The 27,003-nt window shown below is 35.7% G+C and overlaps 1 protein-coding gene across 3 annotated transcripts in view; it reads right to left on the bottom strand.

Annotated features, from left to right (window-relative positions):
- Window positions 1–5,367: 5,367 nt before the first annotated feature.
- adp (WD and tetratricopeptide repeats 1) overlaps window positions 5,368–27,003 on the bottom strand; it is a 103,612-nt gene continuing 81,976 nt past the window's right edge. For 2 of the 3 annotated variants that reach the window (XM_081728675.1, XM_081728683.1), the window contains exons 14-15: window positions 26,130–26,322; window positions 5,368–7,472 (exon numbers count right to left, since the gene is read on the bottom strand). In XM_081728675.1, the coding sequence (XP_081584801.1) occupies window positions 7,269–7,472; window positions 26,130–26,322 (397 nt within the window). In that variant the 3' untranslated portion in view covers window positions 5,368–7,268. The remainder of the gene's footprint in view (window positions 7,473–26,129; window positions 26,323–27,003) is intronic. The other variant, XM_081728690.1, reaches the window with a different exon arrangement.

The raw sequence follows: 27,003 nt of genomic DNA, 5'->3' as shown, positions 1-27,003 counted from the left end.
GACCCTTCCGCCTGAGCCTCACTAGCTCGCTAGACAGATTTCCGGGCTATGCTGCTTAGGGAGCGAAGCTATTGTCGATGGGGATTGCACGGATTGATGGGAAGGTGCAAAGGCTCGCCTCGGAGAGTTTAGTTTTAGCGTAAAAGGCATCTTTCAAGGCTAATATAAAATGATTTCCTTAACACAGAGTAAAAAGTTTCCGTGACAATTATGTGTTTCTATCAGTGATAACTTGTTTAATTTAGCTATATACACTCTCAGGAGTTATTCAGAGTAGCTGTTTACTTTTCCCTACATGGAGCCTGGACAATAATAGCTTTTAGAATATAAGTCTGATACATTAAACATATATAAATTTACCAAACGCTACTATACAGGATAAAATAATATTATTTCTGTGTAATTTTAGTTGAGCTTTCCATTTCATAGAATCAGTGGAGTATTTACGATTTTCTTTTGGGGGACTTTGCTTGTTTCGGGAGAAGCTTTGCGAACTTTATTGGTGGAAATGTGAAAATTCTGCCATATACATAAAACAATAAACAATTGCGATAAAATTTCAGTGAGCCCGGAAGCCATCCCCTTAAATATGTCACTGCAAAGAATACAGTATTAAATATCTTGCGTTGATTCAAATGAAGTTCTTCTGAGCATTAACATTTCAAGTGAAGTCATTATTACGTGATGCATTAATTAAATGCAGTATTGTACTTACTTTAAAGTGAGAGATGCAAGTAACAAATTCTTATCCAAGAAATTTGACAGTTAACTGTAATAATGTACGTACTTTTTTCTCCCTTCATTTTCAAATATGCAGGAAATGAAAACAGCAAGTTAGGAGAAACTTCCCCTCATTTCCCCTGCAAATCCCAGACAGAAGAAAATATGAATTGTACTTCAAAATATTTGTAGTGGAGCTAAATGGGAATATTCTATTAATACATATTACATGTTTTCCTCATGTATAAATATATATCTGTTGAATAATAATAATAATAATAATAATAATAATAATAATAATAATAATAATAATAATAATAATAATAATAGACTACTCTCCGTCTACTTTTGCGTGTATAAATATTCATTCTTTCTTGTTAAACAACATCAACAACAACAAAAACTACTACGTATACATGCACATAAATTTAAACAGTGTTAGAAATACAGCCAAGAAAGTTCTTTAAAATATAACAACAACAAACAGATTTGATAGTTTCTTTTGTTTAACTCTATAAGGAAAATAGAATTCTCAGTATAATTTTAAACATTTTATGACACATTAAATGTTATTTGTGTTATTAATTTATCGGGCCTACCCTACTTGTGGGATTACGCTTCGCCACTGCTTACCTTAGATTAGCTGCGTTATCGAGTATTCATGAAAGCTATTGCGAAATATCCCGTAACAAGTGACATTCAGTTGGAAGCTTTCCCAACTACCAGTGCAGCAGCCCATCAGCACTTATTTCGGGTTTACCATCAGGTACAACTCTGGAAGGGTAACAAACTAACCCTACTTCCTAGGGATCGAAGAGGATTGAAACGTGTTTGGAACCAATCACGATAGTGAAAACTCCAACTCCGGACTCTTTAACTTATATATTGTAGCTGCAAGATAGGATTTGAATACGTATTTAAGTACAGAAAAACAGGACTGATATGTACCTCGTTGTGTGTACATTGTAATCGCAGTAGTTGCACCAATTCCTATTACGAGGAAATCAATCCCGATGAAAATACGAACATGGACATTATTCAAAACATAGTAATCGTTATTGAAAATCCAGACTGCATTTAGAAACACTGTGTTCTGAAAAAGACACTCTGTTCTAAACAAATTCTACAACTATTGTTTTCTTTCATTTCGCATACATGACAACATTATAAAAGCATCTTTAATTGGAACTATCATAGACTGTACAAGTTATCAGATTTTTTTTTTTTTTTGTTTCTTGTGAGTGTTACTGTTGATAAATGGGGGAGAATTTGGTGACTCGTAGAGGATTAGCCTAAGATTAGGGGTAAACTGGCCTCCGATAAAACCCTGCTACACCAGTTGTAATTTTTTTCTTATTTCTTTTCTATCATTATGATCCCAATGAAACTTGGAAGCTATATTTTGCGTATTATGTTGTATTTAATGTAAGTTTAATTGCTCCTCTTAGAGGACGAGATTATCAACTGATTAAGAAAAAGTAATCGGAAGAAGGGAAAGTTTGGTTTTTTTTTTAAAAAAAATCCCTGTTTCTTCCCCCATGTGTAGTAGACTGGTAAGTGTCTATAAGCATAGTCCTTTGTTATTCGAATGAAGTAAAAATAACATTAATAATGCAAATACTACGTGAGTTATAGTTATTAAAGTGAGAACCAGTTATTACTTTGAAAAAGCACTATTTGGCAATATGGAAGCCAAGCCCTTTACCAAATATTTCAGGACTTCTAATATATTGTTATAATATACACCTTTCCCAAGTAATGTACAAAATTTTAGCTTGTTATGACTTTTTTCTGAGTTAATATATAAGAAAAGTAATCGGAAGAAGGGAAATTTTGGGGAAGTAAACTGGTAAGACGATGCATGGTCTGTAAGCCTAATCCTTTGTTATTCAAATGAAGTAAAAAATATCAGTAGTGTAGATAGAACGTAAGTTATAGCTATTAAAGTGAGAACCAGTTATTACCTTTAAAACCACGGTTTGGCGGTCATTTTCTAATATGGCGGCCAAACGCGTCAACGGGTTTTTCAGGACTTTTAATATGTTGCTATATACCTTTTGCAAGGTACGTACAAAATTTTAGCTTGTTACTATGATTTTTTTCTAGATTAATATATTAAAAAAGTAATCGGAATAAGAGAAATTTTGGGAATTTTTAAAAAGAAATCCCTCCGTTACATCCCACATGTGCAGTAAACTGGTAAGTTTGATGCATGGTCTGTAAGCGTAGTCCTTTGTTATTAGAATGGAGTAAAAATAATATTAATAATGCAGATAGAACATGAGTTACAGCTATTAAAGTGAAAAGCAGTTATTACCTTGAAACTCCACACTTTGTCGGTTATTTTCCAATATGGCAACCAACCCCGTCCTCGGATTTTTAGGACTTTTAGTATGCACCTTCCCAAAGGTATGTGCAAAATTTCAGCTTGTTATGATTTTTTCTGGTCTAATATATATTTGTAACTAATTGGAAGAAGGGAAATTTTGGGGATTTTTAAAAGGAAATCCCTCCGTTACTTCTCACATGTGAAGTAAACTGGCAAGTGTAGTACATGGTCTGTAAGGGTAGTTACTCGAATGAAGTAAAAATAATATCAATAGTACAGATAGAACGTGAGTTATAGCTATTAAAGTGAGAGCCAGTTATTACCTTTAAAAAACACGGTATGGCGTCTATTTTTTATTTTATTTTTATTTATTTATTTTTTTTATTTAACAATCACCAGATACAGCACAGTGGCCATTTTACACTGGATATCTCCAATATGGTGGACAAAATCGGCACCAGATTTTTCGGGACTTTTAGTATGTTCTTATATACACCTTCCCAAAGGTATGTGCAAAATTTCAGCTTGTTATATTTTTCCTGGTTAATGTATATATTGACTAGACTATATCAATGTTAGAATTATTTGTGTCACTGTTAGCAATAAGTGTATCAATGTTAAGACTATGTGTGTCACTGTTAGAAATATGTCCATTACTGTTAGTAGTATGTGCGTCACTGTTTGGAGTATGTGTATCACTGTTAGAAGTGTGTGCATCCCTATTAGGAGTGTATATCATTGTTAGGAGTATGTGCGTCACTCTTAGAAATACGTGTCTCATTGTTAGTAATGTGCGTCACTGTTAGCAGTATTTGTGTCACTGTTAGGAGTATCTGCATCACTTTAAGAGTATTTGTTTATGGTCATTTTGCACTGGGCTCCCATTCACGTTTTTCAACTGGGCTTGCGCACACTCACCCTCTCGATTCCTTCTCTCAACTGAGCTCGCACTCACTTCTCTTGACTGGGCTCGCGCTCACGTACTTCTCTCAACTGGGCTCGCGCTCACTCGCACTCAGGTTCAATTCCCTCAGTTGTGCTCGCACTCATTTGCGCTCGCGATTACTTATTTCATTGGGGCTCGGACTCACTTGGGCTCGTGCTCAATTATTGAGCACGAGCCCTGTTGAGCGTGAATCCCGAGGTCGCGAGTTTGGACACCTATAACACACACATTCGACGCCGGTATACTCATACTAATGTCAACTTGAATTTATTTGTACGTTAAATTTTAGAGAAGCAAAAATCCAAATCTAGTTGTAAATTTAGCGGTAGCTTAATTTCGGGGTAGGCTAAACTGTTCTCTCGATTTCGAATTTTGACAGTATAGGCTACTAGCACAAAAAAAAAAAAAAAAAAGAAAAAAATATTGGGAGCATTTGAACACATCGAAACATCAAATCAATCGTGAAAGACGAGATATCGAATTGTGGGTTTAATACTGTATCAGTTTCTACGAAAGTAAACGGGAATTTCTGTAAGGGTAATTTTCGTAGTTATTATCGAGTTACTGAAAGGTGGCCTCTGACAGATAGCTGCACATGTTGTACACAAAACGAGAGGGAGGATTGTTCGCCAATCACAGCACTATTCTTTCACGCTGTTGCTAGGCAACGAAGGTCATTGACCCAGCTGTTGCCGGTAGTTGAGACGATTTGTTCGTCGTGAGTTTGTCACCAGAGCTGCTGTCTGTTGCGGAGCCTCTGGCAACAGTGTCTCTAAAACTAAGTGGTCTACCCAACTGTCACAGGCCACCTTTCCTTGCGCACACAGTAGATATAGCAATTCATTCACTACTTCGTGATTATACTTTGCTGGTTAGAATATAATGTGTGGTTCTTTACGCCGACATTGAAATTTTTCAGCTGATCCCTGCCGCCCGGAAGTCACTCCTCGCGAGTATTTCAAATAGTAGGCCCCTACAGAACATGCATTTTGTGTTAGCAGAAATCTCCAATTCCGAACCGCTTCTGAGAAAATGACCCGTCGTTTGACCTGTCACCATTCTGGTCCGGTGGGTGGGACGGATTCTGAGAAACAAGTTTGCATCAATTATGCTCATATATTACGCGACAAATTCACAATGATGCGTTTAATGTTCCTTTTCAATTCACGAATTATTATTCGTGGCTTATTCTCATACACCCGAGAGAAACACACAAAAATAAAATTGCATTATCATTTGTTTTTATTCTATCTCATTTTAAAATTCCAACGTTCTTACTGGTAAACCCTTTAAAAGCTCAAATAGCAACGCATACTCTTTCTTGTTCTTTTTCACAGCTTTATAATTTCAAAATTATAATAAAGACAACAGATCTGAGTAAACAAAACTTAAATTTATTCACACAATACTACATCAGGAGTATAGCACAGTGTACACAAGACTTTCAAAGTACCAGCTAAATGTGAATAGACATTTTCATAGTACAATGAAGGTCTAGGTTTAACGTAATAATTTCTTCTGTAACTTTCCTATTCAACCCCTGTCTTCTTTCATGTAACAATTTATTTATATTTTGCAAAAATATTCTTTAGAGCAATGAGAACTGATATGTTAAATTATGGTGTTCTTTTCTCTCTAATTTATAACATACAGAATTATTTGTTCAACGGAACACAAAATATCATATTTCAGAAGGACAAAAAGTTGCATATTATTCAATACATTTATTCCATAAGAGGCAGCTAGCTGTTGTTTCAGCTACAGCATCCTGTGGACCCACTATTCATCAGCTGGATATAGTTTATACGCATCACGAAAGCATCTTCATAAATACAATTCTCGAATTTATTCTTGGGCAAAAAGACGTCTCAATCAGTTCCTGCAGTTGAATGAAATCAGCTTTTAGTTTAAAACTTTATTATTATTGATGTTTGTTTCAAAACTCTCCATAATAGGTGACTACCTAAATATTTCAGTAATTATGTCAGTATTAAAAACATTAAATGTAGAAGCAGAAAGGAAAGCAAAGTAATGTATCAAAAAAACAAGAGCTTTTCCTTACATAATATTCTTAAGGTACTATTGTTATTGCTGTCCAATAACGGATTTCTTTAACAAATTTTAATCACAAAGCTTAGTGCTAGTTGTTCTGCGGCCTCAGCTGTATCGCACTCGGCATCAATCGCAAACATAAATTTTCCACGTAATAACACTGAACAATTTTGGCCGAACTCCAATGAAATCACTACCGAACGATGCGAAAAAAGGTCTGAACTAGGTGGAATTTTTAAACAATATTGCCAAACTCTGAATATGCGATCGATGACACGTAAGTGCTATAAAATACCAATATCAACACTAAATTAATAAAAAGCAATCGGATAACATATGCAAAATAACAACCATACTTTCAGATATTTTCTGTCTAAAAGTGACTGAAAGGTTGCATAGAAGGAAAAAATGCGTTACAGAAGAAAAAGATCAACTAAGGCCGCAATAATTATACACAGCAGACTTCCAATCTTTCGCTCTCTGCTGTCTCATTGCGAAACAGTAAATGAAGAGAACGGTTTAAAAACGTGCTTCTTTTATACAGTTATTTAAATTTCTGTCCATATTACGTGTACTAATGTGGACATTTCTCATGAACATCGATTAATTTTGTTCTAAATGTTTGAAGATTATCTTTTTATTTTTCTAAAAAGAAAGGACGTGACAGCTATGTAGTAGGTGCAAAGGAACTAAGCTAATGAATATTATGCATGTAATTAAAAAAAACTGCAATTCGTAAAGCATTAAACAAAATTTCGCAATCTCAACATTTTTCCAGCGTGTGTAGTACAGTAATTACACTTTTATCTGCAATTAAAAATAACGAAGTTTCTTTGTTTTCTTAATGCACCGATTGTAATAAAAATAATCACCTTTGATTAATATTTACTTCCAACAAAAAATCTCATTGCTCGTCATCATCCATCTAATCTGTCTTTATAAAATATAAAATAAAAATTTCACAATGCTCTTCCGTTTCTTTCTAGTTCATCACTAAAGTAACTTTTCTCAATAAACAATATATATATATTTATACGGTATACTACAATTTGCTTACTGTTTGAAGTATTTTCTTATTTGGTAACAAATTAATTGCACTGGGATGCTTGCTATATATAAATTACAAGGTTTCTTTTTTAATCAATTAAATATATACAATGAACATTTTTAACACCGTGCATTTCGAAACCGAAGCCAATTACACAAGTAAATTACCAGTAATTAGCTAGGCCGACAATTAATCGCCGCTCCCTGCATTGCTGCATTTGCCCCTTCCTCTTCCCCATCTTCATCTCCCTGTATAGGGGTAAGACGGTAACCCATATTCATCAACATCACTTCAAAAGGATCTGCATTCATTCTCTTCTGATTCGCTGATGCAGCATCATCCAAGTCTATCACTTCTCTATCATTCTTTGTACCATCCTGAAAGGGAGAAAAAAAAGTTAAATATTTTTTCAAGTAATATCCGAATCTTGCCTAAGGCTATGAACCGGCATTCTTTATGCTAGGGGGTTTTGGAATACGCAAATGTCTATAATAGCTGTTCCGGACTTGTAATGCAAGATGTCTACATACTCTTTATTCGTTAACAAACGTTTGTAGCTCATTACCTTTTGTATAAAGGAAGGGCAGAAAGTTTTTACCATCTCCATGATACAGATGTGCTAGTACTCTAACAATTTGCACAGTGATAGGTTGGTATTTCTTTAATATATATGATATTATTTGTCTTAACAGGTCATGTTACGAGGGAGGATCAAACGAAAACCTTAAAAGTTCATTATAAATTTCAAATGTTGTGCTATATAACGAAATACTTTAGTTTGTATAATATTTACCTGTACCGTGGGCAAAAAGTGCTCATAAATATGTAATATACTTAGTAGAATGTTCATTTTAAATTAACAGAAAAGAAGAATGTTTTTAATATATGTAAGAGATTATTATGGGATAGTTGTGGCTATGTACATGTTATGTGTTGACCTAGTCAAGTGAATTTATGTATTTCACGGTTTTAAAAAGGAATGTTTAAGACATATCAAGCAATAAAGGTGAGAATAATGATCTTTGAATATCTGAGTTGATTCTTGCATAAAGAAAAGTAATTATCGCTTCGTAACTTATATATTACAAGACGGACCAGGTTGACGACGCTTTTCTATAGAGTCGTTATAAAAATTTGGTTTACCAAACCCGGGATTTTTGAAAATTCAGTTCCCGAAGAAGGAAAGTAGGGCTGAATTTACTTGGATATTACCATTTATGAATACGAACTTAACCGTATTACGAAGCGGTAAGGTCATCAAAAGAAAAATGGATAGTGAAATAGGGCAACAGGAATCTAATACCAGTAATCCAGGTGAAATTAGTGCAACACCAAGTTTGTCATCTGAGGATCGACTTTTGTTAGCTGTGCAGCGACAAATTATGCAAATGACGACTGAGATAAAACAAACCATGGAACAGAAGCTCAATGAATCTAACACAAACATGGAACAGAAGTTCTATGAAGCTAACCAGACCATGGAACAGAAGATAGAATTGAAATTCAACGAAGCTAACAAGACCATGGAACATAAGTTCTATGAAGCTAACCAGACCATGGAACATAAGTTCTATGAAGCTAACCACACCATGGAACAGAAGATAGAATTGAAATTCAACGAAGCTAGCAAGCAGTATGAAGAATTAAGTAAACGAATAGAACGGATAGAACTGAAATCAGACGATACGAAACAAACAATCGTCCAGGTGATGAACGACATATCCTCGCAGTTTGAAGAGAAGTTAAAAAAGTTAGCCGATGAGTGTCAAGAAAAGCACGATCATCAAAATCATGAAATCTGTGCTGTAAAAAAGGATTTAACGTTAATAGAATCTTCCGTTAAACATCAAAAGATCCAGTTGGCTACTATGCAGGAAGAAATTAAAACGTTACAGGCTAGAGATAACATTTATCGCAATAATCTGGGCAGTGATCGCTTCGAGTTTCCCCAATCACCGGATATAAATACGCCTTCGCCGGAATCTGAGGAGGATATTATATTAGAGGAAAATTGTCCTAAGATCACTGATGAACGAAATATAAATGGTATCATGACACAGCACGCTACGGACCGGAACAATCACACCACAAGAACAAGGAGTGAGAAAAGAAAGGTAAAGTTAAGTGTCAAGATGAGCGAAATCAAAGCCATGAGTAAATTTAGTGGTAAGTGCAATGAAAATGCTAGTTCTTTCTTAGAGAAATTCCAAGACGAATGTAGTATAATGTCTATCGACCGATCACAATACATGAAATTAATACCCCATGTATTACTCCCACCTTGTTCCTTATGGTTTAAGGCAATACGTGATCACATTAGTACATATGAGGAATTTAAAGCGGCATTGATCGCGAATTACGAAAATGACTTTTTGCTGGCAAACAGAGATGCCACTCTTAGAAATCAACATTTCAATCCTCGATTGCACAAATCTATTGTAGAGTTTGTTGTAAATGTCTATAATGAATTAAAGGTTGTCAATCCCTTGCAATCGGAATCAAGAATAATTGCATCGATTCGCAATTTGCTTCCATTTAAATTACAGCAGATCTTATTTTCCACACAGTGTATGAGTTTCAGTCATTTATTAATGCTTGTACAATGCTACGAAACTCAATACCATGCTATGAATCTAACACAATCAGGAATGGGTAAAAATAAGCATAATTCAGATCATTTGGTCCCTGTTCGGAATTTGAATATCCGAAGTGTGAATAATAATGAACCGAACCTAAGACGAGTATACTCTAGCAATCAAAATGAACAAAATAGACAAGGTTATGTAGGGAATCCGCCTAACCTAATTAATCGTAATAATTCCTATGTTAGACCATATAGTCAAAATAGGTTTAAAAATAGACGAAATGTATGGAGAAATTCCACAAACGTAGCGAACTACGTGGATAGAAGTAATGGAAGGATAAGAGATGGCACTTCACATCAAGATCCAGGTATTGAAGTAATTTCTGTACAAAACAATAATACAGGACATAATCATGATTGTGCTGTACAGTGTACCCTATTGGAACCCTACTCGAGTATGAATTTAAACTAATTGCGGCTGATATGGTAGGGGTTAAACCCATGTCAGCTGTAGGTTCTCATGAGCATTTATCTAAAAATTTAAGCGATAATTTCTATGAACATTTATCTTCCAATTTACCGGTTCATGCTAATTATGAAAATGATCTTTCCTATGACGTTTCTGTGAATAACTATTCGGAAATAGCAATTAACCGGTGTCAATATCAATTTATACCTGTTGTAAATCGTTGTTGGTTTGAAGATGATACTGTCAATGATGGTTTTAATATCGAAGAAAATTTTGTATTTTTAAAATCATATAGTACTGCTAAAATACCTATTAAAGTCAATGGATTAAGTACTGAAGCTTTACTCGATACGGGAGCAAACGCCTCTCTATTATCGTATTCATGGTGGAAAGTAATCACTAGTAATTATTCGAATCCTAAGCTACAAAAGGCTGAGAACCTTATTATAGTTGATTTTACCGGTAAACATAAAAAGAGAGTAGCAGGAATTACCCGTGTGTCAATATCTATCCAAGATTTCGAAATATCAATCCCTATTTTGGTTATAAAAGATCTTAACGAGAACTTAATTATGGGCTTAGATTTACTATCCCAATTACGAGTCATGCTTGATTTTAAAAACCAAACTTTGACGATACCGGGTATACCTCAGAAAATTGTTCAGAAACTGCTTCCAAAATTAGATAATAGCGCTTGCCAATATAATGATCTGTCTCCTATAGTGAATAATGTTTCTATTAGTGAAAAAGGTGATAAATTAAATGATCAACGATTGGAAAAGACACAAAATTTGATGAATGTAAAGGATGATGTAGTATTTTCTGAACATGTTAAATCTCTCGAAAGCAGCCTTGATTTTGCTGATAATACCGTAATAGCAGACTTTAAGAACATTTTATATAAACATAGAAAGGTCTTTTCAGAACGTCCTGGATGCTGCAAGGATTTTGTTTATTCTTTTAAAGTTAAAACTGATAAACCTATAGTAACCAAGCCCTATATAATTCCATATAGATACAGAGAGAATGTACGTCAACAAATAGCAGATATGTTAAGAGATGGGATCATTAGGCCTTCGAGGAGCGTCCACCTTAATCCATTACATGTTGTTCCAAAGAAAAATGGTTCTCTACGTGTGGTATTAGATTTGAGGCGAACTAACGGTCACATTGATCTGGAACAAGTGAGGTATCCTCCAGTAGAAGAAATACTAGCTTCTTTACAAGGGAACACCGTATTCGGAAATTTAGACCTAGTAATGGCGTATAATCAGGTCGAGTTACACGAAGATTCAAAACCATTTACAGCATTTAGTTTTGAAGGTCACTTGTACGAATACAATCGTGTAGTCTTTGGGCTTATCAATGGTAGTGCAGCATTAGCATCCTGCTTGAACAAAGTTCTAGGTCAAGACTTGCGTAGCAACGTGATAACGTATGCTGATGATATCTTAATCATGGGGAAAAATCCACATGAATATTTGAAGTATTTAGATATAGTTTTAGACAGATTGGAAAGTTCAGGCCTTACTATCAATTTACAGAAATCCAAGTTTTTGCAGAATTCTATAGAATTTCTTGGGTACCAAATTGATGCCTCTGGTTTGCAATTCAGTCAATCTAAAGTTCAAGCCATAGAAGATCTGCCTGCTCCAGTAAATGTGAAACAGACACGACAAATATTAGGACTCTTCAATTGGTTTCGCAAAGCCATCCCGCGATTTGCTGAGATAGCCCAGCCTTTATTTATGATCATAAAGAAGGGTATACCATGGCAATGGGGTCCGATCCAGGAACACAGTTTTAATAAATTGAAGGAGTGCGTAAAACGAAATATCCATTTGAATCACCCCAGATACGACGTTCCTTTTTACGTACAATGTGATGGTTCCCAACTTGGAATCTCTGCAGTACTCTGGCAGCCTAACCCAACTATGCAGGAACCAGCTGTTATACATTGCGCTAGCCGTACTTTAAAGAAAGCTGAAAAGGGATACACTACAACAGAAATTGAACTTTTGGCTGTACGTTTTGCTATACAAAAATTCGCTCCCTATCTGAGCGGATGTCATTTCATAGTACTTACCGACCATAATTCATTGCGATATCTTAATAGCGTACAGGGGTATAATAACAGATTACTTCGCTGGTCGTTAGATCTGCAAGCTTATGATTTCGAAGTGCAACACATTAAAGGAGTAGATAATGGACCCGTAGATACTTTATCACGCCTGTTTCCTGGAGAAGAGCAACATATTTTGTCTATTAATGAATTTAAAATCTTACAAGATGAAATAGCTACCATTTCAATAGAAGATTTAAGAGAACATCAAATGAAGTATCATGAATACCAACAAATCATGGAACATTTATCTTCATGTGGCGATGGATGTAGTTGTCCCAAGCACTGGAATTCCAGATTTAAATTAAATAACGGAATTTTACTCATTAAGGATTTTAAGTTCAAATCTAGGAACAAAATTTGTATTCCACCTACGTTAACAGCACGCATCTTAAAGGCCTACCATGACGATTTTGGACATTTTGGGTATGTAAAGGTATGTGCCTTGATTAATAAATCTTTTTATTGGAAAGGAATGCGAGCTCAGGTCAAAAATTATATCAATGACTGTATCGAGTGTATGCAAATTAAGCATAATTATCAGGCTATACAAAAACCAATGCTTTCAATAACACCGGAGAGACCACATTCATTCCTATCGATTGATTTATATGGACCGTTACCCAGAGCAGCCACTGGAGAAGTTTATTTGTTAACAACAATGGATATCTTTTCACGATATGTGGTAGCCTACCCCTTGCGCAAAGCAACCTCCGCTGCTATAGTGAATAAAATTCTAAATGTATATATTCCACATTGTGGCCCTATCGAGCATATATTATGCGATAACGGCTCACAATTCAAAAGTGATGTGTTTCTCAAAGCCATGAATAAGGCCAACATTAAAATTCATTTTGTGACTCCGTACCACCCAAGTAGCTCCGTAGTAGAAAATGTACATCGCAATTTCGGTATGTTGTTTCGGCACTTTTGTAAGGATAAACATGCTGAATGGATTAAGCATGTCAACCAAATTACGTACCTTTTGAACCATTCTATATCAGACACTTTAGGTGTGTCTCCGGCCAAGGTGCATAATGGCTCTGATGTAATTTTCCCCGTGGAACAACATTTTGATGTCAAATTAGAAGATTCGACAATTATAGACTCATCCAATTTAGTGAACATGGTTAAGATCCGAAGACACAACAAGTTTTTGAAACGTAATTCGCAAGTAGAGTCTTTACAAGAAGGAAAATATCGGATCAAGGTCAACGATTTAGTTTTCGTTAAACAACATCCGCAGAGTAATATGTTGTTAAAGAAAATCTATAAATTTTGTGACATTTTTTCAGGCCCTTATTTATGTTTTAAGGAGATAAATCCTAAAGTCTTCGAATTGTTAAACGCTAAAACGGGGATGTCAATTGGACTTCGCAACATAGATGAGTTAAAGGTTTGGAAGCCTACTCCGTATACAAAGGAAAAATGGATGCATCTAGTTAAAGAGTTAGTAGCACCCAACATTCTTGATCAAATAAATAAGAATGAAAAATAACAATAATAATGAAAAATGTGTTTATTTAATAACAAAAAGGTGTCTTTTGTTTCTGTAAAATAAATTTATTTACTTCCATTTGATTATTCAGACGTAGGTTATGTTTAATTTTTATTCTTTCTTATTAATGTGAAGAATCATAATTCAATTTATAATTAGTTAAAGGCAAAAATTATTTTATATCAGATTGATTTGTGTTTAATTATCAAAGATTATGTTAAGAATAAGATCCATTCTATAAAATCAATTATTCAATGACTACCTTGAGTGAAATTCTTCTTTATTTTGGACATCTTAGTGCTACTATGTATACATTACAATTGCAACATCTAACTTATTTGTTATACAATGCGCCCGAAAAGAACAAATATTATTTGTCACATCATCGTTTGTAATAATGATCGAAACTAGTAATCTTGATAATTTGTGTTTCACCCTCGTTAATTATATTTTTAAGCGACGATGTTTTTAATGATAAAGAATAAATAATAATGTAATAAAAGAGAAATATTAATGAAATCAAAGATTTATTGTAAATGTATTTATGTGAATGATAATAACTAATATTTTATATATATATGAGGGTTAACCAAAAAGTAATGAAGATATATACGAGGTGTGATCAAAATATAAAGAACATATGTAATGTACGAACATTAATCTAATCAGACCAGTGGTTCTTGAATATAAAAGCCAAGCCTACTCATGACTTTTATATTCAGTCCCTTTGTCGGGCGACATTTTCTATAACGAAATACTTTAGTTTGTATAATATTTACCTGTACCGTGGGCAAAAAGTGCTCATAAATATGTAATATACTTAGTAGAATGTTCATTTTAAATTAACAGAAAAGAAGAATGTTTTTAATATATGTAAGAGATTATTATGGGATAGTTGTGGCTATGTACATGTTATGTGTTGACCTAGTCAAGTGAATTTATGTATTTCACGGTTTTAAAAAGGAATGTTTAAGACATATCAAGCAATAAAGGTGAGAATAATGATCTTTGAATATCTGAGTTGATTCTTGCATAAAGAAAAGTAATTATCGCTTCGTAACTTATATATTACAAGACGGACCAGGTTGACGACGCTTTTCTATAGAGTCGTTATAGCTATTGCTTTGAAAGTTGGCAATATTGTTTCTAACAGTATTCTCTTTCTTCAGTAGGTAGCAGAAGAGTCTAGTCAAACAAGCGCCAGCACAGGAGCAGTTTCAAGATGACCGCCCCACTGTCCACATGCACCGCATTAGAACAGCGTTCAGTGATCCGGTTTTTGAGTAGTGAAGGTGTGAAACCAATTGAAATTCATCGCAGGATGGCAGCAAAGTATGGTGATTCGTGTTTGTTCCTGCAGCAAGTATACGAGTGGTGTAGGAAGTTTAAAAGTGGCGTAACATCTGTGGAGGGTGCTCCTCGACCGAGATAGGCTCACCGCGTAGTGACCGACGACAACATTGCGCTAGTGGAACAGCTTGCAAAGGACAACAGGCGTATTTCCCTGAAAGAAATCGCAACAATAATGAAGATTAGCTTTGGTTCAGCTCAACACATTGTACGTAATGTTCTGCATTTCAATAAGGTATCAGCAAGATGGATCCCACGTCAGTTGACTGCTGAATTGAAAGATCGTCGAGTCGACGCCTGTGAAGAACTTTTGCGTCGTTTCATCGCCGAGGGTGATGCATTTCTGGACAGGATTGTTACAGGCGATGAGATCTGGATTCACTATAATCAACCAGAAACCAAGCAAGCGAGCAAGGAATGGCGGCATAGCTCTTCGGCGAAACCAAAAAAATTCCGCACTCACAGCAGGAAAGGTCATGCTCACTCTCTTCTGGGATTCTAATGGAATAATTTTGGAACAGTACATGGAAAAAGGAGTGTCAGTAACCAGTGCTCATATTCAAACATGCTGAAAAATCAACTTCGCCCTGCAATCAGGCGTAAACGGTCAGGACTTTTGTCCTCAGGAATACTCCTACAGCATGACAACGCCCGACCGCATACTGCCCGTTTGGCCGTTGAGACTATCAATGACATCAAATTTTAGTGTCTCATTCATCCACCCTATTCACCAGACCTTGCTCCCAGTGACTTTTATTTGTTTGGACCACTCAAAGAAGCGATAGGCGGCAAACATTTCAATAGTGATGAAGATGTGAAAAATGCGGTGCACGAGTGGCTACAATCTCGATCAAAATAATTCTTCCACTGAGGTATCAATGAACTTCCGAAAGGGTAGAATACTTGCATTGAACGTCAAGGAACTACGTTCAAAAATACGATTTAAGATTTCCTTTTCATTGTTATATCCTAACATTTATTGCACTTTTAAGGTTTTCATTTGATCCTCCCTCGTAAACTGATGTTACAGGCAGAAAACCAGGTGGCGGCGGCATATTGTACACTCCGGATCAAAAAAATTGCGACAGCTAACGCCGTGCAGGTAGGCCACCCAATATACATTTTCTTATCCCACAATTGTGTCAGGTAAAGAGACCCCCTCTCTCTCTTCCTATCTTCTTTCAAATACTAAAATTAGCTAACAACATGAGCGGAATTCTAATTTCAAACTACACATGTATTAGTTTCGGTAAAATGAAATAACCAAACCAAGATGAAACAAGATTCATAAGTTGATGTAGGGAGAAATTGAAACACACACAATGAAAAATTGAAACCAATAGATGTCTATTACACAGAGATTCAGAAATGAGGCAGAAAGAGAGAGAGAGAGAAAGAAGGAAACGAAAAGGGAGAACAGATAAAAATGTGGAATTTAACCCTTTCCGGATCCTGGCTTTTTGGGCTATTTTTTAGACTTTCAGTCAAGCAGCTACTGTATCGTCACTATTTATCCTAGGATCATGGTTTATACCTCATTCTCTTCGGAATAGAGCTGGCTTTCGAATGGTACCACTTGCATGCTCATACAATATACCAGAAGCGGGAAAAAATGTCAAAGTGAAAATTTCGGAGGGAAATTTTTTTTCTCGAACTTTGGTCCCCTGGACCCCCACTGTGTGATCGTAGCCACCAAAAAAAAAAAAAAAAAAAATCTGATAAATAGTACTTGGTATACTGAATGTGTGTGCCAAATATCAAGTTTCTATCTTGAATAGTAAGGGCGGGAGAATTTTTATCAAAAATTTCCACAATGCCCAAAAGTACCATAAAACACTATGATCTCAGGGAAAAAATTCCTGAGACATCTCTAATTACCCTACGACTATAATCCGCCAATCATTCTCTTCAGAATAGAGCTGTCTTTCAGGTGGTACCATTCACATGTCTCCATCATGTATCTAAGGCGGGAAATTCCTGATAAAAGGGATTTTTGGGGCAAATTTTCCCTTCTTTCAACTTTTGCCCCTCTGGACCCCCCTGTTTTTAAGCAGAAATCGGAAAAAAACTTCTGGTAAATACTACTCGGTGGACTGAATGTTTGTGCAAAATTTCAATCTTCTACAAAAAAATAGGCCCGCCAGAAAAAATTTCCCTACCATGCCCCACTTTTACCCTATACAGAAGTATATTTGGATAAAAATTCACTGAGACGGCCCTAATTACCCTAGAATAATAATTCGACCGTCGTTCTCTTCAGAATGGAACTGCCTTTCAGACGGTATGACTCACGTGGTCCTATCATGTATGTAAGGCGGGAAAATGAAAAACGGGATTTTTGGGGTAAAAATCCCTATTTTTAACCCTTTGCCCCTCTGGTTCCCCCCTGTTTTAGCACTGACATCGGAACAAAAAATCTGGTAAATACTACTCCGTGGACTGAATGTTTGTGCAAAATTTCAATCTTCTACGTTCAAAAATAAGCCCGCCAAAAAATATATCCACCGACAATGCCCCATATTACCCTATATAGAAATATATTTTTTAAAAATTCCCTGAGACATCCCTAATTACCCTAGGATAATAATTCGACCGTCGTTCTCTTCAGAGTGGAACTGCCTTTCAGACGGTATGACTCACGTGGTCCTATCATGTATGTAAGGCGGAAAAATGACGAAAAACGGGATTTTTGGGGTTAAAAAATCCCTATTTTTACCCCTTTGCCCCTCTGGTTCGCCCCCTGTTTTAGCACTGACATCGGAACAAAAAATCTGGTACATACTACTCCGTGGACTGAATGTTTGTGCAAAATTTCAATTTTCTACGTAGAAAAATAAGCCCGTCAAAAAATATTGAACATACGCTTAGAAAATGAGAAAAGTAATTTTTGACTTATGACGTCATAACCTCCTATGTCTCGACGCAGGACGGTTTGAAACCATACGTAATGTCTTCTGCAAGGCCTCTGGACTTGGGAAAAAAAAAAAACGGACGAAAAAGCTCAAATAGAAGAGAAATAACGCAATGTACCATGAAAAGTGCATATGGTACAAATTGTACCATAGGATCCCGAAGGGGTTAAACGTAGTAAGAAAAGAACCCAACAGTATAAAGTTCCGTTTCCAGAAATCCAACAGTAATATAGAAATAAAGTTTGTTTTTACTTAGTTTTTCAGAACTATTCGAATATATAGAGGATGCTTTAAACATTCATTAAGTCATTTTCATAAAGGATAGTATTCTCAATTTCCAGTAGAACTGTTGATCTCCGAGACATATATAGGATAATGTCAAAAGTTTAACACATGCTTTGTTTCCGTGTGGTTCGATTGCAAATTAGGTAGTGTTCATTGTAAGTACTGATCCAAAATACATTCAATAAACAAAGTAGATAGTGTTAGTCATACCCTCCATTTCGGACTACTAATGCAAACTGAACAAAAAAGAAAGAAAGAGAAAATTGAATGAGTGTTATTTTACTGCTAAAATTCTATCAGAAATACACTATATTAAAAGTCCAAACTGTATCGTAATGAAAGTTACAAATGTTTGAAAGGGAAAGTTTATGTTCCTAATAAATGTAGCATGTTTCAAATTTCAACGTGAATAAAATACATTGAATTATAGGATGGAAACAAATTTTGTCGGGCTAGTATAAATAAAATTTTGTTTGCAAATAACCAAAGAGGTTACTATTTTTTAGTCTTTTCCGAAGATTTATCTGTTCCTTACATCCAGCATCGATTTCATCTCTTGCGGATATAACGTAATTTGCACAGATAGAATGAACAGGCTAGAGCTCAAACGGTTCATCGTGTCAGTCGGTTGATGTTGGTTAGGTTATAGACCACCATTGGGTCGACGATTCAAACCCGTAGTGACCCGGTAATTGGACTGAGACTCAGTAACCCAGAGTATAAAAAAGATATTTCACTTATTCCCTTGCGTTTAAACAGTATTTCTGTCAGAGATGACCAGGACTGGAGGTGTTATTCCCAGAGCATGAAAAACACGACGCCGAAGTTCCCAGTTAATTAGATTTTCTTGCTCCGTTTTAACTTTGGAACACGCACACGTACATGAAGTGAGTGTGTGTGTGTGAGAGAGAGAGAGAGAGAGAAGGGAGAGAAGTGAAAGATACAAAGAGAGGATAGGGAAACGTCAAGAAAGAGAGACGGGGGACGAATATAAATATGAAACGTACTTATCATTACAGTGTATGATGGAGAACGCACACACTATTAACTTGAATTATCGCCAGAGATCCTTGGAAGTTCTCCATCAGAAGATGAAACTCTGTTTGCAGCCATTATTTTATGCGAAAAAATCATACTACCTGATGGGGAATCGAACCAAGATTTTCCATTTGGAAGTCTAGTACTTTACCACTACACCACCAATTGCTCTACCCAAACTTTTTTAACAAATGGTGTAGTGTTTCTTTCTGAGAACGATAATACGAAAAGCGGATACTGCTGATCAATGATGTGTTTGGAATGTCCTGGTAATTCCCTTGCCCTTTCCCAACCAACGTTCGTAAATCGTCTCTATCATGATACAGGTGTTTTCTCCCACATTCTTACGTATTGCTCGTCCAGTATAAGAAGTCGATTCTCAAAATCACTTTGTAAAAATATCAACTTGGGCGTGTGCAGAATTTGAACCTACGTTAGATAGTTGTATTATTCATAAGGCCATTACCTTCCCCTACATTATCATGCCACCTGCAATTACAAGCCAAATATTACTTACTTTAGCCCTGATTTTTAGAATGAACCGGTTTCTTCCTGTAAGGTTATTTGCACCAAAGTGCAAAACAAGATTCATTTTTTCGACGGCCTAGAGAGAAATTAATGCCCACTAATAAAGGAAAAACATACAATCCAGGAAAAATTAGAAATAAAACATATTTTGCAGTAATTTCCCCGTGCAAGTTCAAAAGTACGCAAATAATAATAATAATAATAATAATAATAATAATAATAATAATAATAATAATAATAATAATAATAATAATAATAATCTATATTATAAAATTGAAAGTAACTATGCTTGTGGTTCCTAATCTCTTGAACCACCCGACCGCTCTTGATCAAATTCTCAACATAGAGGTTCGGGCCTAAGATGGTATTCATCTATTTACTTTGACGATATAACTTAGTATTGAGGCGAAGGAGGAGTTAAAAGGAATAAATAAAACTTGATAACTTTTGAACCAAAAAATTAATCTTGATAAAATTTTAACATAGATGAGATTCGGGCCTGAGATGATTTTTATCATTTCACTTTCACGGGAGAACTTGGGGATGGGAAATGCACAGGGAGATATATAAAAATAAATAAAACTTAATGACTCTTGAACCACCAAACCAATCTCGATCAAATTTTCAACCTAGATGAAATTCGAACCTGAGATGGTTTCTGTCGTATCACTTTGACGGTGTAAGTTAAGGGAGGGAGAGCGACACTTAAAAAAGAACGAAAAATGACTGGTATTAGTGGCGAACCTATAATTGGAGTCGCTGAGATTAACATCTGATGCTATTTAAATCCAAATTCACCCCCGCAACTTGGAGGAGGAGGAGACACATAAAAATGAACGAAATAACCAATATCAGTGTCGAATTCTTAATTTTGCGGTTCGCTGAGATGAATAATGACACTGCAGATGTCGTGCTACACAACATAGAAAGGGGATGGAATATATAAAACTCATCGAAAATGACCGATATCAAAGAGGGCTTTAATAATAGTAAAAAGTGACTGAGTAATGGAACATATTACTAATTTTTCTCAATTTAACCTAGCGAAGCGGGTAATTGATGCTAATAATAATAATACACAACTATACTGTGAATGTCAACATTTATTATTATTATTATTATTATTCACGTACTTTTGAACTTGCACGGTGAAATTACTGCAACATATGTTTTATTTCTGTATTTTTTTTTTTTTTTTGATTCTATGTTTTTCCTTTATTAGTGAGCACTAATTTCTCTCTAGGCCGTCGAATAAATGAATTTTGTTGTGCACTTTGGTGCAAATAACTTTACAGGAAGAAGCCAGTTCGTTCCAAAGATCAGGGCTAAAGTAAATAATATTTGGCTTATAATTTCAGGTGGCATGATAGTGTAGGGGGTAAGCTAATGGCCTTATGAATAATACAGCTATCTAACATAGGTTCAAATCCTGTTTACGCCCAAGTTGATTTTTTTACAAAGTGACTGTGAAGAATCAACTTCTTATACTGGACAAGCAATACGTAAGAATGTGGAAGCAAACACCTGTATCATGATAGAGACGATTTGCGAACGTTGGTTGGGAAAGGGAAAGGGCAAGGGAATTACCAGGACATTCCAAACACATCATTGATCAGCAGTATCCACTTTTCGTATTATCGTTCTCAGAAAGAAACACTACACCATTTGATTAACAAAGTTTGGATAAAGCAATTGGTGGTGTAGTGGTAAAGTACTAGACTTCCAAATGGAAAATCTTGGTTCGATTCCCCATCAGGTAGTATGATTTTTTCGCATAAAATAATGGCTGCAAACAGTTTCATCTTCTGTTGGAGAACTTACAAAGTATCACTGGCGATAATTCAAGTTAATAGTGTGTGCGTTCTCCATCATACACTGTAATGCTAAGTATTTTCCATATTTATATTCTTCCCCCTCTCTCTATCTCTTTCTTGACGTTTCCCTATCCTGTCGTTGCATCTTTCACTTGTCCCCCCTCTCTCACACACGCACTTCATGTGCGTGTGCGTGTTACGAAGTTAAAACGGAGCAAGAGCCCGATATACCTGGTCTGGAAAATCTAATTAACTGGGAAATTTGGCGTCGTGTTTTTCGTGCTCTGGGGATAACATCTCCAGTCCTTGTTATCTCTGACAGAAGTACTGTTTAAACGCAAGGGAATAAGTGAAATATCTTTTTTATCCTCTAGGTTACCCAGTCTCAGTCGAAATGAAGGATATGACCTTCGCTACCTACTGGGTTTATTGGAATGTATTTTGGATCAGTACTTACAATGAACACTACCTAATTTACAATCGAACCACGCAGAAACAAAGCATGTGTTAAACTTTTGACATTATCCTATATGTGTCTCGGAGATCTAAAGTTCTACTGGAAATTAAGTATACTATCCTTTATGAAAATGACTTAATGAATGTTTAAAGCATCCTCTATATATTTGAATAGTTCTGAAAAAATACGTAAAAACAAACATTATTTCTATATTACTGTTGGATTTCTGAAAGCGGAACTTTATAATGTAAGGTTCCTTTCTTACTACGTTTAAATTCCACATTTTTATCTGTTCTTCTCTCTCTCTCTCTCTGCCTCATTTCTGAATCTCTGTGTAATAGGCATCCATTGGTTTCAATTTTTCATTGTGTGTGTTTCAGTTTCTCCCTACATCAACTTACGAATCTTGTTTCGTCTCGGTTTTGTTATTTCATTTTATCTTGCTCTCATGTTGTTAGCTAATTTTAGTATGGTAGAGAAGACAGGAGGAGAGGGATCTCTTTACCAGACACGATTATGGGATAAGAAAATGTATATTGGGTGGCCTAACTGCACGGCGTTAGCTGTCGCAATTTTTTATGCGGAGTGTACAAAATCGAAAACCGAGTTGTAATTAGGTTCCTGCATATTCAAGGATATTCAGCACAAACGATACATGATGAAGAGACGCCACCCGTGCATGGTGAGGAATATTCATCTTGTGACAGTTAAAGCTGGAAGAGAGAATTTAAATGTGGTCGCACAAGTCTACAGAATGACCCAAAAGAACATTTTGTTTCAATGGCTAAAGACTCAAGCGAAGTGGCAAAATTTGAACAGCTAATGTTTGGAGATAGACATGACTATTCACTTTTTGACTAGGGAGGTAAACATAAGTAGGTAGCATTCACACCATATTACATGACATTTTATATATGAGCGAAGTGACAGCAAGACAGGTTCCGCGATTGTTTATACCTTTCCACAGACAGCAACGTCTACAACGTTTACAAAGCATTCTGAACCTATACCACAAAGACAAAAATGTTTTTGTAAACAGATTAGTCACTATGGATGAATGCTGAGTTTATCTTCTTCACCCTGAAAAATGAGTAAAACATTGAAACATATCCTACCCACTCCCAAAAAGGCTAAAATGCAGCATTCATCCAGCAAGGTCATGCTGCCTGTCTTTTGGGACCATAAAGGTGTGACCTTTAATGATCTTCTACAAAATGCTACAATTACAGGAACATACTACATGAAAGTGCTGAAAAAGTTACCGGATGCTATCAAAGCGAAGAGGTGGAGTTTACTCTCAAAAGGATGTGTTGGTAGTGGACAATGCACTGGCACAACGAGCACCAGAAACATTCACTTTTGTGTGCCAATATGGCTACGAAACTTTGCCCCCCCCACCCAGCATATTCACCCGATCTGGCTCCAGCCGATTACTTCCTGTCTTCAAATATGAAAGAACATTTGTGAATGATGAGGAGGTCATTAATGCGGTAAAAACTTGGTTTACTTCCAACTCCGCAGACTTTTATGCAGATGGTAACAAACTGATTATTCATAGAGTTAAGAGGTATTGTGTATTCACAGCAATATGAAGTGAATACACAGAGAAGAACGCGACCGTGGACCAAATTGCAGATCCCTAGCTTATCTCTATCATGGTGAGGGTATCGCGAGGGAGCGTCCAAGGCCTACAAAACTCACAGCAAAACCACAGCGGCTAAGAGGAGCAATAGTCGGAAGAAAACCCTCAATGACAAGTCACACCCAGCATTAAAGCAGATTGTTACTCAGAACCGTCATGCGACTGCGGGGCACGTGACAGAATGCATAAACGACCTCCCACAACCTGTGTCAACAATCACAGTCCACCGCAAGTTCATGATATGGACACACAAGCTCTTATTAAATGGACGAAACCGCTGATAAGGGATTATTACGCTTTAACACGACGCCGATGCTGTCGCGAATAAGCAACATGACCGCTCATGACTGGGAACGTGTTATATGGTCGGATGAGCCATTGTTCACCTTATTTCAAATCACGGACCGTGTTTATGAAGGGTGGATGTCCACAGAAGCGTATCCGCCCAACTGTAAAACATAGCGACGGATCTGTAATGCTGTGGTCCCGAATATCCATGTTTACAGTACCTAGGTAGTTCCTGCGCTGACGCTTACCAATCATGTCACAGCTTGTGATTATGTCGCCATTTTAAGGGGCGATGTTGTTTTCGATCAATGACACCATATTGTTCTTATGTATGTGTTTTGTGTACTTTTTTTTTCAGATAGAAGATAATAAATGTTCAGCGATATAGAGCTTGATTTAATTATTAGGTATCAAGCTTAAAAAAATAAGCTCCATCCTCAAGCTTGGGTAATAAAACGAAAATGAGAGAGATAAATAAAAAAAAAAAAACAAAACCGGAGAGATATTTGACTAGAGTAAGGGGCAGTAGAGTCTGCCAATAAGTCCCAAAATATGGCAAAGGCAGGGGGATGTGGAGCAAATATTAACTAAAAATATTCTAGGATGATAACGCGTCCATTCACACGGCTAGAGCTATTGTGACGTGGTTTGAAGAATATCGGGATGAATTTAACACTTCCCCTGACCCGCCCAATTCCCAGGCCTGAATATAACTGAATATCTATGGTCATTTTGAAGACACGAATCCGGCGCATATTTCCATTTCCTCTCTCACGCAATTGAATGATGCATTGCACTTGGTATAGTATAATATTCCACATGCTACATCCACGACCTCCCTGACTCTATTCCATGTAGCATCAGAGTTGTTCTGAGGGCCACAGGTGGTCCAACACCATATTTTTCTGGTAGTTTGAACTTAAAGTGTTTCCATTAAATTTATAAGTATATATAGTTTAAGTTTCATTCGTAAATATTAGCACACTCAAGTTTGTTTCAGCAGAGCACAAGTAGTCATAAAAATTTTAAATAATATTGTAATTTTAAACTCTGTTTCAAATATACAAGATTTTAGAATAAATAAATTATAATTTCACGTGATTACTTTTAAAAACGAAATATCACCATAGTATTAAGTTTGCAAAGACAAATACGTATTTTAAAAATAGATCATACGGTATAATAGTTACTATTATATATTGATATCGTTTAAACATTTTGAACTAGATCTGAAAATCCGGAATACCAATTTCATCTATTTGTAAAATATTAACTAAAACCTATCTATTTATTTGTTAAGCATGTTCCAGATACAGTTGCTAAAGCCATTTCAAACCAAACAATGGCTGTGAAAGTAAGGAAGAAATTTTAGCGACGTAGGAAGGGCCTCATATTTAAATGAGCTACTCAGCAATCGCCTGCATGTAACTCTCAAAACCTCCATTAAGATTTTTTTTCATCTACACAAAGCTGACTCTAATACAAGGAAGATTTTTCTACATTAACAAAGAGCAATTTGTAACAATGGGCATAAGATGAAGATGATAAGTTTCTGGTATAATTTTATCTTTCAAGCCATCAATTGTTTACACAAACACTCTAGTTGTTATTTTTTGTATATCCTTTCTCAAAGTTGAAAGTACAATTGTAATGGTTTAGGACGACGAAATCCGCCTGTTACATCCAAAAAATGTAGAAAAAATAATAAACTGTTTTCGTTCAATATTCACAAATATATCTGTAAGTAAGCCCGGACACAATGAAATGAACCACTAAGAACTTTCTTAAATTTCTGGATCCAAAAAACTTCCTGGCTCTAAATCTTTTGGCGTTATAAAACGGTTATAATCTAAACTATGATGAAAGACTCAATTGCCACACGTCAAAAGAATTTAAAATAAAAGAAGATAATACTAATAGTAAACGAACTGCCAACATTTCCCAGCCTGCTTAAAACCTCTTTCTTGCATTCAATCTTTTCATTTTTTTATGCTCTACTAAAACAACCTGTAATACAGTACAAGTATATTAAAATTTTACTACAAACCTCAGGTCTTGGGCTCCATAACCTAACAACGGGATCAATTCCACTCGTTGCCAGCAGACAATATGATGGATGAGGTTGTAGGCAATTTACAATTGAATCATCTCCTTTGAGAACACGCATGATGTTTGTCGTTTGCCTGTCCCAAATGAAAAACGACCCGTCATCTGAACCCGCAACGATATACTGCCCTTCTCTGCAAAAGAAAATAAATTATTGTAAGCCTCTCAAAATTATACCATTATTTTAAACAAAATGTGATACTTGGAGATTTCTGAAATAAAAATGAACACAATTTCAGTTGCATATCTTGAATTGTAATAATGAAATTATTTTCTACAAAACTAACAATTCGGTAAAAGAAAACATGTGATGAAATAAAAATAATTAAGAATTGTGCCAGAATCAATCCTGATTTTACACTAGGTTTTGGTCAACGTTAGTGTACATGGCAACTTATTTTTAACAGTTACGTTAGTCAGACACAAACTACCCAATACGATAAACACATTAAGATCGAGTATTAGTCTTTTTCTTTTAATTTTTGTTTATTACATTTAAAAAAAAAAAAAAAAAAAGTCTACATATAAATTTGTTTTAATTTATTTGATATATTTAATACTTAGGTTTGTTTCCCTGGGTCCAATCCAAAGTAATTCACTAGCGACTAGCATGCAGAAACTTAGCAGTTCGGAATACCATTCTCAACTGAAGGTCTATCTGCCATATGAAACGTGAAACAACTAAGTATTCAACAGAAAATATATACAAAACCTAGACCAGACTTCTCTCTAGTATTCTCCTTTTTTTCTCTGTCTCTACACTCTATCAGCAAGCTGTTCGACGCTTGAAAGTTAAGTTTGTTTACTTGGTGCCA

The sequence above is a fragment of the Thermobia domestica genome, chromosome 1, assembly GCF_964235325.1.
Source record: "Thermobia domestica chromosome 1, izTheDome1.hap1.1, whole genome shotgun sequence".
Classification (NCBI taxonomy): Eukaryota; Metazoa; Arthropoda; class Insecta; order Zygentoma; family Lepismatidae; genus Thermobia; species Thermobia domestica.
The sequence above is the reverse complement of the archived record's forward strand: the minus strand, read 5'-3'. Positions and strand labels throughout refer to the sequence as shown.